The 12,592-nt window shown below is 36.0% G+C and overlaps 1 protein-coding gene across 1 annotated transcript in view; it reads left to right on the plus strand.

Moving 5' to 3' along the window:
• The first annotated feature begins 314 nt into the window (after positions 1-314).
• Positions 315-12,592, plus strand: part of CEP112 (centrosomal protein 112) — a 409,030-nt gene continuing 396,752 nt past the window's right edge. The window contains exons 1-3 of the mRNA XM_044921845.1: positions 315-420; positions 3,742-3,932; positions 6,179-6,351. Of these exons, the coding sequence (XP_044777780.1) occupies positions 315-420; positions 3,742-3,932; positions 6,179-6,351 (470 nt within the window). The remainder of the gene's footprint in view (positions 421-3,741; positions 3,933-6,178; positions 6,352-12,592) is intronic.

Genomic DNA, 12,592 nt, shown 5'->3' on the forward strand with positions numbered 1-12,592 from the left:
GATTACTTAGTTTGATAGCACATCTTAAGATCAGGTAATTGAGTTCTCCAAGTTTTTTTTTTTTTTTTTCCAGAATTGTTTTTGCTATTCTAGTTCCTTTACATTTCTATATAAATTTTAGAACCGGCTTGTGCATATCTGCAAAGAATACTGCTGGAATTTTGACTAGAATTGCAATATATCTATAGATCAATTTGGGGATATATAACACTATTTAACACTAAGAGTTTTCCTTGACCTCTTTCATTAGAGTTGTGTAGTTCTCAGCAGACAGATCTTAATATTTTAATTTTAAATCTTTTACAGACTGAGTTATGGAAATAGGAAGTGAAGAAGAAAAATGGGAGAAGCTGGATGCAGAATTTGATCACTTTGTGGTAGATATGAAGCCCTTCGTTCTAAAATTACCCCATAGGTCAGGTAAGATTATGATTGGAAACTAGATTCTTTTTTTTTTTTATGTGGTAGTCTAAGTTTCTTTCTTTCTTTTTTTATTCTTATGTTAATCCCCATACATTACATCAATAGTTTTAGATGAAGTGTTCCATGATTCATTGTTTGTGCATAACACCCGTGCTCCATGCAGACTGTGCCCTCCTCAATACCCACCACCAGGCTAACCCATCCTCCCACCCCCCTCCCCTCTAGAACCCTCAGTTTGTTTTTCAGAGTCCATCGTCTCTCATGGTTCATCTACCCCTCTGATTTCCCCCGCTTCATTCTTCCCCTCCCTCTACCTTCTTCTTTTTTTTTTCTTAACATATATTGCATTATTTGTTTCAGAGGTACAGATCTGTGATTCAACAGTCTCACACAATTCACAGCGCTCACCATAGCACATACCCTCTCCAGTGTCTATCACCCAGTCACCCCATCCCTCCCACCCCACCCCCCACTCCAGCAACCCTCAGTTTGTTTCCTGCAATTAAGAATTCCTCATATCAGTGAGATCATATGATACATGTCTTTCTCTAGGAAACTAGATTCTTAAGATTAATTTTTTTCTTTATATTATTTTTTCAAACCAGTGAACTATCACAACAAAAAGAAAGCTTAATTTCTTCTTTCTTTTTTTTCCCTTGGTTAAAAATTTATTAGAGAGTGTGTGTGTGTGAGCAAGGGGAAGGGGAGAGGGAGAGAGAGAATCTCAAGCAGACTCCCTGCTGAGCACAGAGCCCGACAAGATGAGCTCCATCTCACCACCCTGAGATCATGACCTGAGTTGAAACCAAGAGTTGGACGCTCAACCGACTGAGCCACTCAGGCGCCCCCAAAAGCTAAATTTCTTTAAGCACAGTTTCATCTTAAGCTGATGTAGAATTGTTTGCTTTGAGCTATTCAAGAGTAAATAGAAATTTAGTGATAGTATCCTAGTAAACTGTGGAAAGATCTTACTGTGATACTAGTCTCAGACATCAAGAGCTTAAAGCCCATGGATCTCCAGCGTTAGCTACAACTATTTCTTCCTGCATCTTTTTCCTCCCTGAAGTGCTTCCTCTTTCAGGAGCCTACTATCTGTCTGTTCTCTGACAGTTTTATTTATCAAAGCAGAAAAAAAATCTATTGGTCTTATATGCTTATTGGTTGACTGAATGAAATCAATTGTGAATGAGTTTTTGTTGCTATCTTGTCTGCAATTCCTGGCCTGTTTAATAATGGGATGAGAGTTTGTATCAAGTCAAAGACTTTTCAGATAATTTAAGGCATCAGAGAACAATTGGAGAGAGTTTGGGGGGCCAGGATGATTCTCTAAGCTATAGTAAGCTGTAAAGATAAATCTGATTTGGTAGTGGGGAGTGGGGCCAAGAAACTCTGGCTTTTACCCAAGTTTTGTCCAAGTTCCCTGTTTCCCTGAGGTGTCTCGTGAACTCCATATTCAAAATGAGAAACCAACTCCATATTAGATATTTGTTCCAGGGAGATGCACTGGGAAAAGGGAGAGTAGTGTATGAGTTATGCATTCTGTGGTCACCCACTGTTCCGGGGCTGCAGCCTTTCTTAGTCAGGATGCCTTAGCATGGTCTTCCTTCCAAGCTTCTTTTTCTACTCTCTTCTCTCGCCTCATGAGACTGTAACCTCCTCTTTCTCCCTCTGCTAGTCTTCAAGATGTATATTTCATGTCCTGTGGCTCATTCATGATAATTTGTATTGTATATTTGATTTGTTTGTATATTATTTGATTAATTATATTTCTATTTAACAACATCTATACTGTGCTCCCTTCTGATATTTACTACCTTTTTTTTTTTGTCTTAGATCTGCTAATTAGGACAAATTTGCATTAAAGTTTCCCATTATAAATGTATTTGAAATAAAACTATCCTCATATTTCATTTTCTTTTAAAAATGGATGTTAGGTACATAGAATTGGATTAATTGTAATCTTTGGTTCATGACTCATTTCAGTATGGGTATATCCTGCCCTTTTATTTAATTAATTAATTCATAATGAATGTTTCAGAACTCACTTCCCAGTCAAGAGCCTGAACAATGATAATAATTTATATCTTCTTATAGCTAAATGCTTCTTCTGATAATGGCTCTCCCCAGTATTTTAAGTAGAGTAATCAATTCCTTTCACGAACTAAATTGTACTAAGTTCTGGCCATTAGGATATTATATAGATTTCAGTTTGCTGCAATGCTTATAGAGATACATAGTTTGAAAAAAGTGTTTTCTTAAGTTTATCAGTTTCACTTTTTTCCCCTCAGAGTACACCCGATATTTCATGAAGTTTGCTTTGTGATTATATGATTTTCAAAGCTAAAAATACAAAAGTTCTTTAAAGGTTAGCCCTCATACCTGTAGTGATAAATCTGGTATGAGCAAAGTGGTAAATCCGGCCCTAGCGATTTTTGTAGGTAAAACAATAAATGAGTATGACCTTTAGAAACTAAGAGATTAAAGCAGACTTATGATTTATGTTAGCTATATAATCTTCAAATTGAGTTAGACTGATAAAAGATTAATTCAAAATAGTTTTCATGAGACCTAAAGGTCAGATAAGGTAGTCAATAGGTCATTATATGTGGATTAAACTACTGTATTTTAAGGTGGTTTTTAAAGGGATAATTATTTTGCTAAATTACATGTTAGTAGCCCTCGGTTATTTTTAGAGAGGTTAAAAGAAAGCCCTAAATTAATCAACTACAAATCTGAAACTTATCAGCTTAGTAAATAAAATATTTGAGATCTAATTTTAGGTTAAGTTTAAAATGCTTAAGTAAGATTGCATTTCAGCTCTCCTTTGGTTTGTATAATTAGAATTATAGAAAGATTTTTCAACGCAGCTAAAATTATCTTAGAGATGTTTTTATAGCAAAATTTTATCTCAGAAATTATTTGATAGTGATCCAGAGATTTTATTTTTGAGAAAATATTTCTTTTCATTTGTTGTGCCTGATCACTAATTAACTGAAAAAGTTAAACTTTTTAGGGGTTGGCGAACTGTAGCCTCCCAGGGCCAAATCCAGCCTGCTGCCTTTTCTGTAAAGTTTTATTAGAAAATACTGATGCCCACTTGATTACACGTGGTGTGTGGCTGCTTTCCTGTTATGGTGGCAGCGTCGAGTAGTCGTGTCAGAGACCGGCTAGCCGGCAAAGCCTAAAATGATGACTGCCTGGCACTTTACAGACAACGTTCGCCAGGCCCCTGCTCTAGACCAAAGCAGATGTTCTATAGGTCTTTACTGTTTTATTTTCTGAAAAATCAAGTTTCTAATGGTTCTTACGTGTTTCTAGAACGGCAGAGGTGTGCACTTTGGATCAGAAAACTGTGTGAGCCTTCAGGAACAGGTGCAGGAATAATGGGCAGGAAGAATCGAAACCTGTATGCAAAACTGTTACTGCACATGCTGAAGCGAGGAGTGCTTGAAGGCCCCTTTACACACCGACCTGAACCAGGGACACTGAAAACCTTACCTTCCTACATGGTAGGTGTCATTGACCAAAAGCTGTCTTAGCTTCATTTCTTTAAAAATGTCAACTCATCATCCCAGTTGGGAATGGTTATATTATTAAGTTATAAGTACTGGATAATATAAGAGTTAACACTGTTTTTTTTTTCTTCCTAATTAACTTTTTTCCACTTTGAATAGAAATCAGATATGGGTCTTAAGGGGATTCTGCGTATTAATTTAGCCATCCCACAATATTCTACTGTATTTCTGAAGAACTGAAAGTAAATTCTTTTATATTGAACCTCAATTTCCCACTAGTTTTCACTGGATAACATTAACCACAGTTTATGTATATCAGTGAATTCTAGTTTATTAAACTCTTTCACATACATTATTTAAAAATTCATGAGAGGTTGGATTGAGTGACTTCTAAAGTTCCTTTCTACTCTAATAAAATGATAGTAAACTGGAGTTTATACTTCATTTAATTTCACTATCAAAATCAGCTGTTACAAAGGTAGTTATAATTATGTTTGATTGGTGAATTACCACTGTCTTGATCTTTGTAACCATGAAATATGCCTTGGTTGGGGTGTTTGAATACTTGAGAAATCCGACTGGAGTACTTGGTATTGGTAGTTGCTATTAGGATATTTATGTATTTAAAAAAAATAACTTTGGTTAACTTAAACCAAAATGCAGTGAAGAGGCACACTGCACACGAGATGATAATTTTGTCCAAGGCAGAGATGCCAGACGTTGTAATGCTGTTGGCAATTGTATGGTAAAGTCGAGCCGTATATTTTGCTTCAGATCAGTGGTCTTCGGGGCAGTAGTCACCTGACATGATATTCGATTGAACCTTGCAGTGACTATCTCATAAAACTGCTGTGCATGTCTGACTTGGGATCGAGGGTCATGTGTCACCTCTCCCTAGAGAGCACCCCTCTTGAGGATTCTTTGGGTGGGATTCGGAGAATTGTTGCCAAAGTTTCCGATTAATGCAGAGTTTTCTTCAGAAGTGTGTCAAGAAGCTCTGCTCACTTGAAAAGCAATTAGTGGGTTCCTGCCATTCTTCTTAAAGACTAAAGGTAGAACATTGTCTGAAACGCATTCAGATGTTGAGATATGGGTGTGTTGCATCATGTTTTCCCATTCATACTCATTTCACAGAATCATAGGAAAGGCTTGATTTCACAAATAATAACAATGAGAAGGCCCAGGGACTCATCTTGGATTTTCTGGTTAGTTTACTATGGCATGGCCAGAACTAAATTCCAGGTCTTCACCTCTGTTGTTCCTCCTTTACCTTATCAAGGGATTCCTAATTTCTGTTTCTGATTTTTATGGATTGTGGTTTCTCTGCCCACTGATTTTGTGTGTCTGTGCAGAGTAATTAATGATCACAGAAAGAAATAGAGCACATGATTTAAAAAGAATTTTTCTATTTTTTTTTTTTTAAATTAGGCATTTCTTGTATTCCATTTCATCTTCACTATCAGTTTACTAGCTGTATCTCTCCTTTTTAGTAGTTGCCTTGGGGCTTACAAATTGCATCTTTAATTTATGGCAGTTTACCTTCGGAAGTATTATACCAGTTTATGAATTATGGAAGAAACTTATAACATTTCCTCTCCTATTCTTTGTGCTATAAGTTTTCATACATTTCACTCCTACATGTATTTTTTATTATTATTTTTATTTTAATTCTAGTATAGTTAAATTACAGCATTATATTAGTTTCAGGTACACAATATAGTGATTCAACAATTCTATACATCACTCAGTGCTCATTGTGATAAGTGTAGTCTTAATCCCCTTCACCTATTTTCCCCATCCCCCCAACTACCTGCCCTCTGATAACTAACAGTTTGTTCTCTGTAGTTAAGGGTCTGTTTTTTGTTTTTATTTTTTTGGGTTTGCCTCCTTTTTTCTTTGTTCGTTTTGTTTCTTAAATTCCACATATGAGTGAAATCATGTGGTCCATTTATCTTTTTATAAAGCTGTATTTTTTATAATACAAATAATTATCAGATTTATCTGTTATGTAATTTTTATCATTTATCAGATTTCTTATATAGCAAAGCATAACTAAAATGTAAAATGTTATCCATTTTATGTATCTTAATATTTCATAATTCATTATGCAGTTTTTGTGTAATTGAATTTAAGTTGAGTATTTGAAAGGCTGTTACCAGACTTGAAACTTGGTGGAAATCTTAACTATTTCATTATTGTACATTTTGAAAGAATAATTTTTCTAATTTTTAAAAAATCAGTCCATCTATTTTGATGAACCAAATCCAGCACGAGCAAAAGGTTCAAGCCCGGAAGGATTACCAGACTGGGTAATGGGTGAGCTGGGGACCAGTGAACACAGATTAAATGAATCATGGAAGCTTTCTTCCGGAGAAGATTACTCTTTGGTGCAGTCACCAACTGATGTACACAGGTATGCTATGAAAATGGGATTTAAACGTGATTCATCATTTAACCTGTCTTCAGATCTGGTTCATACGTTGTTTTTCCTTGTGGGTTTTTTTTAATGGTAAGTAGTTGGTTTACTTTATAATTTCATTAAAGTTGAGGGCTGTCGAGGGATGTCGGGTAGGAAAAATAACAGTTTTGCTTTAATATTTACGATATATTCAAGATTCTGTTACAGTTTTTTTTTTTTTTTTAAGATTTATTTATCCATTTGACAGAGCGACAGCAAGAGAGGGAACACAAGCAGGGGGAGTGGGAGAGGGAGAAGCAGGCTTCCCGCTGAGCAGGGATCCCGATGTGGGACTCAATCCCAGGACCTTGGGATCATGACCTGAGCCGAAGGCAGGTGCTTAACGACTGAGCCACCCAGGCGCCCCAAGATTCTGTTACAGTTTTAACCACTTTTTGGGTATTTGTTAAATATATATATATATACATATATATATATGTATATATATATATATATCCCATTACTTGGAAGGTAGTGTCTGAGAACCTTTAAATAACTTCTTTGTTTTCCTTCATGATAAGCATGAATTAACATTATTAATGACTTCAATAAAATATAACATCCTGCATATTCATCTTGAAGCTTATGCTTGAATTTCTCTTCTTTTTCTCTCGTTGAACAATATTTGTTTTGATTTAATAAAATAATGAATGTAAAGGTAAACCTCATTCAATTGTGTTTTCTCACTAAAGCACTAAACTTAAATAGGATTTTTAGTGCAAATAAAAATAAACTAAGTTTTTCAAATACACAAAAAGATTATTATTGTTGCAGTATAACTTTTGGCCTTTAGGAGGAATAGATTTACATTGGGCTTTTATCACATTTTGAATTTAACTTTGGTCATTTTCTGAAATGTTAAAATATTGGACAGTAGCAATTGACATGGACCATATTTTATACTTCACTCCTCACCGTTCGCTTGCTAGTTTTAATTTTTTGGAATTTGATTTGGTTAACAGTGTAATCTTTCTTTTTTACTATAATTTTTTTGGTTTATTCCTTAATCAGATAGAGAAATGTTATTAGTAATTTGAAATGTCTTCATGGTTGATGTAGTCTGGTTATAGGTTTTTCAGACCTCAGGTATTATGATGGAAAAGAGCAGAGAGATGAACACAATGCAAGAGATCCAGTCCACGTGAATGAAATTTTTTTTTATTAGAAAGGGGAAACAAAATGGAGAGGCAAAAAAGGAAGAGGTGATAGAATTAAGGATATGTTCAGAAGATTAAAGAGAAATGAATAGATGAGTCAATAGCAGGTGGTGTTAGATACTTATTTTTTGCAGTTACAGGAGATTTAAAAATGGAAGAGGTGTTATTGTGGAATTTTTGTTAGCTTTATAGCAGGTAAATGGAGGTGTAAAGAGATTGTGGTCTGCATACAAAGGAAACACAATTCTTGGTTAGGTGTTTGCCAAAACATTTCTTGAGTGTCCAACTAAAAGCTGTATTCCTTTCTAGGTAATGAATATGGAGATTATGGTATAAAGGTGAACTAGTTTCCCATGTCTTGGAGCTGAGCAGAGGTTGGAAACTGGTGATCTTCTTGGACTGAATGAATCATGTGGATAGATTTGTTTTGTTTGACTTATATAGTGTCTTTAAAGATTTTTGAATGAATTATTAAAAATTAATAATTGGGGAATTTCATATAAACACCTAATTTTTTTGGACTATTTAAAAAACTGGAGATCCAGTTGTTTTTGCAGAAGACAGCCATAGATTGGAGATAAGTAATACTTGATTACTCTCCTAATGCAGCATGCCTTCATTATTTGCTGCTCATTTTTGACACTAATTTTGAGGTCGGTTGCATCTCTTGTGGAGTAGTATGAGCTTTTTTTTCCCTTTTAAGAAGAAGGGTTGAGAGGTGAAAGAAGTATTTCTATTCACATTTTTACATTCTGTCACAAGTGGAAAGAAGAAAGGTAGATGAAGAGGGATCATATGACTCAAAAAGAGGAGAGAGACTGCATCTTTGTAGAAGTGAAGACTACCCCTACATCTGGCAGCATAATCACTCATTTGTTACCCAGATCCTACAGACACTGGATTTCTTTTTTTTTAATTTAATTTTATTATATTGTGTTAATTACCATACAATACATCATTAGTTTTTGATGTGGTGATCCATGATTCATTGTTTTCACATAACACCCAGTGCTCCATGCAGTACGTGCCCTCCTTAATACCCATCACCGGGCTAACCCATCCCCCTAAAACCTTGTTTGTTTCTCAGAGTCCATAGTCTCTCATGCTTCGTCTCTCCCTCCGAATCCCCCCCTTCATTTTTCCCTTCCTTCTAATGTCCTCCATGCTATTCCTTATGTTCCACAAATAAGTGAAACCATATGATAATTGACTTTCTCTGCTTAACTTATTTCACTTAGCGTAATCTCCTCCAGTCCCATCCATGTTGATGTAAAAGTTGGGTATTCATCCTTCCTGATGGCTGAGTAATATTCCATTATATGTATGGACCACATCTTCTTTATCCATTCATCTGTTGAAGGACATCTTGGCTCTTTCCACAGTTTGGCTATTGCTGCTATGAACATCGGGGTGCATATGGCCCTTCTTTTCACTACATCTATGTCTTTGGCATAAATACCCAGGAGTGCAGTTGCTGGGTCATAGGGTAGCTCTATTTTTAATTTTTTGAGGCTCCTCCACACTGTTTCCCAAAGTGGCTGCACCAACTTGCATTCCCACCAACAGTGTAAGAGAGTTCCCCTTTCTCCACAACCTCTCCAACATTTGTTGTTTCTTGCCCTGTCAATTTTTGCCATTCTAACTGGTGTAAGGTGGTATCTCAATGTGGGTTTTTTTTTTTTTTATAATTTACTTATATAATAGCTTTTAAAAATTTTTTAAATTAATTTTTAAAAAATTTATTTAATTATGTTAATCACCATAGAGTACATCATTAGTTTTTGATGTAGTGTTCCATGATTCATTATTTGCGTATAACACCCATTGCTCCATGCAGTACGTGCCCTCTTCAGTACCCATCACCAGGCTTTCCCTGATGGCTAATGATGATCAACATTTTTTCATGTGTCTGTTAGCCATCTGTATGTCTTCTTCAGAGACAGACACTGGATTTCTAACGGTTGTTTTAGATAAGTAGGGAAGAGAGGTGCATGGATTATTTCCATATAGTGGTTATGTGTAGTTGTGGGGATATTTGTGAAGATTGAGATGTGTGTAAAATTAGGGTAGGAAATAGATTTGAGATCTCATGGAGTCCAGGTGAGTGGGCTTTTCTTCCTTGGAACAGAGGATAAAGTTTAAGAAAACATAGAATATTCTTCAAATATTACTCAGTGACTTTTCTGAAAAATGATACCATAGTAAAATCTCCACAATTTTAACATATAACCTCTTTTTCTTTATTGCTCACCTGTAATAAAATGGCACGTAATGCCAGTTATTCAGATATGAGGCATTAGCTATCAGTTATATAATATATAATTGATGGGAAAAACAGGCAGTCCTTTGGTCCTTCTCTGTCCTTCAGATCTTGCAATTCAAAAAAGTCTTACTTGACACCCCAGGTCTGTTTTAGGGACTTTGTGTTTCCTTGTTGCACTCATGATGTGCAAAGATTCCATATCTGTCCTCTGTGCTAGATTGTAAATGTCATGAGGCAGGGACTGTGCCTTGCCTATTTGCACTGTGTTTCCAGCACCTAGCGCTGGGCAGGAACCTCTTGGGAACTCGGTAAGTATTTATATTTGTTGAATGCTTACATGTATGAATGAATGAATTGTGTTAGGCACTGCCACATACTTAATTTAATCTGTACAGAAACCTTTAGAGACAGGTAGATTGTGACAGAGAGAATGGCCCATGAGGATTCAAAAAAAAACCTTTCAGGACAAGTTGAGGAAAGGATACATTTTAGAAGAAGTTAAGAGAAGTGTGGATATAGGCTATAGAGATGCCCTTCACATACCATGAGGAATAGAAAGACAGTGAGCTGGAAAAGATATACTGAAATATCTTTCTGGTCAAGTGTCAGAATACCATGAATGCTAAGGGCCAGTTAGTGCTATAAAAACAAAACTTCTCAGAATAACTTTTCTTCTATTTTTCTCTTAATTTAATTCAGTCTATTTTCAAATTTTAATTTGATTTAAAATTCTAATCCACATGTACATGAATTAACAGATATTTGTAATTTTATATACATGAAGGCATTTAAAAAATAAAACTGACTTTTACTTTAGCTAAGGGCAATACAGTTGATTTAAAAGCCAAATACATAATGTGTGAGATGAGATCAGAAGTGGTGGTGAAGAGTCTACTGATGGTCTGTCTTCATTTTTCTAAAGTTGTTCCTTTACTGAGTGGTCATAATGTGCTAATGAAAAAGTTAGTATCTGCTAGTGTTGACCTAATACATCTAATCAGTTCTGTAAGAAATTGTTTTAAAAAGTTTAAGAGGCTTATAATATTTGACACATGTATGTTTTTATAGTGAATAATTTATTGTTACTTAGAACTGAAGTTTAATGCTGCCTCATAAATTTTACAACCACTTCAACTTGTCCTTTGAAAAACCTCTTTAATCTTAAAAGATATTCCCCCTTAGTGTTTCTTTTTTGATCACTTTATAAAATCCTGCTTTACTTAGACCTTTTTGTATGTGAAGTATTTCTAATGGCATTTTAGATTATGCTGTTTGTGTCCTAGCCTTTTCATATTATTAAAGATGCAGAGCCCTTTTGAAGCCTCTTTGTTAGGCCTCCCTATTCAGTAGAGGTGGCACCTTTCCTTTTTTTTTTTTTTTTTTAAAGATTTTACTTATTTATTTGACAGAGAGATAGACAGAAGAGCACAAGCAGAGGGAGTGGCAGAGGGAGAGGGAGAAGCAGGCTCTGCACTGAGCAGGGAACCCGATGCGGGACTCGATCCCAGGACCCTGAGATCATGACCTGAGCTGAAGGCAGACGCTTAACCATCTGAGCCACCCAGGCGCCCCAACCTTTCCTTTACCTTTATTCTTCCTGTAGGATACGGGGTGTAGCTTCATTCTAAACATGTTAGAAGTAGTATGAGGTTATAGTCTATCATGCTTATTCTCATGCTTTTTTTTTCCTCCCCCCCCACCAAATACACATCATACACTAGTAAACTTAGCATTTCACGTCAGGCAGCTTTGACACATAGCTAATTCCATCCTGGTTTTACTCTTTGCTTTCCTTTTTCATATTTCTTGGTTTAAGTTTAGGTTATTACCTCTGTTTTCTTTTAGAAAAACCACTTTTCACATCATTTTGCTATTTTTTTTAGAGATCTATTACTGCATTTAAATGTCAAATATCTGCTTATTTTCTTGACAGTGAAATATTTTACTTATATTTGAGTTTGGAGCATGGTTTTACAAAATGTTACTGATGAGACCATAGACTTAGATCTCGTCCCTGTACAGTTTGGCTGATTTCATTTAGTTCTGCAACCATGAGCTGTATCCATATATATTGCTTCCTGGTCATCCTTCAGATACTTACCACTGTGATCCGGTAAAGACCTTAATTATCTTTGTGGCAGACAGACTTTCAGGTGGCTCCGTGGTCCTCCTCTGGGTGTTCACAGTCTTATATAATCCCTACTTCTTGGGTGTGGGCAGGACCTGTGACTTGCTTCTAACTAATAGAATATGGCACTGGTGTTGGGATGTCCCTTCCATGATTACATTATGATATGTAAGACTCTGTCCTGCCAGTGGACTGGCTCTGGAGTCTTGCTGTGTTTTCCTTGCTGGCTTTGAAGAAGCAGGCTGCCATGAATTCTCTAGCTATAAGGAGCTGAATGCTGCTGACAACCATGCGAGCGGGGCAAGTGGATCCTTCCCCAATAGAGCCTCCAGATGAGAACCCAGCTCTGGGCAAACCATGATGGCAGCCTCGTATGGCCCTAAGCAGAGGACCCAGCTCAGCTGTACTTACACTTCTGACCCACAGAAACTATGAGAACATATGTAAAGTATACATGTGTTGTTTAAAACTCTTCAGTTTGTGGTAATTCGTTAGGCAGCAATAGATGACTAATACAGTTTTTATCCTCATTTTAGGAAATTATACAAACTATATACAATACATGTTTCTTGTAAAAACCTCAATGTGGAAATATGTGGAGTAAAAAGTCAAAGTCCTTCTCTCCAGGTCCTCCTATTCCACTTGCCT

This window comes from Neomonachus schauinslandi, chromosome 15 (genome assembly GCF_002201575.2).
Source record: "Neomonachus schauinslandi chromosome 15, ASM220157v2, whole genome shotgun sequence".
NCBI lineage: Eukaryota > Metazoa > Chordata > Mammalia > Carnivora > Phocidae > Neomonachus > Neomonachus schauinslandi.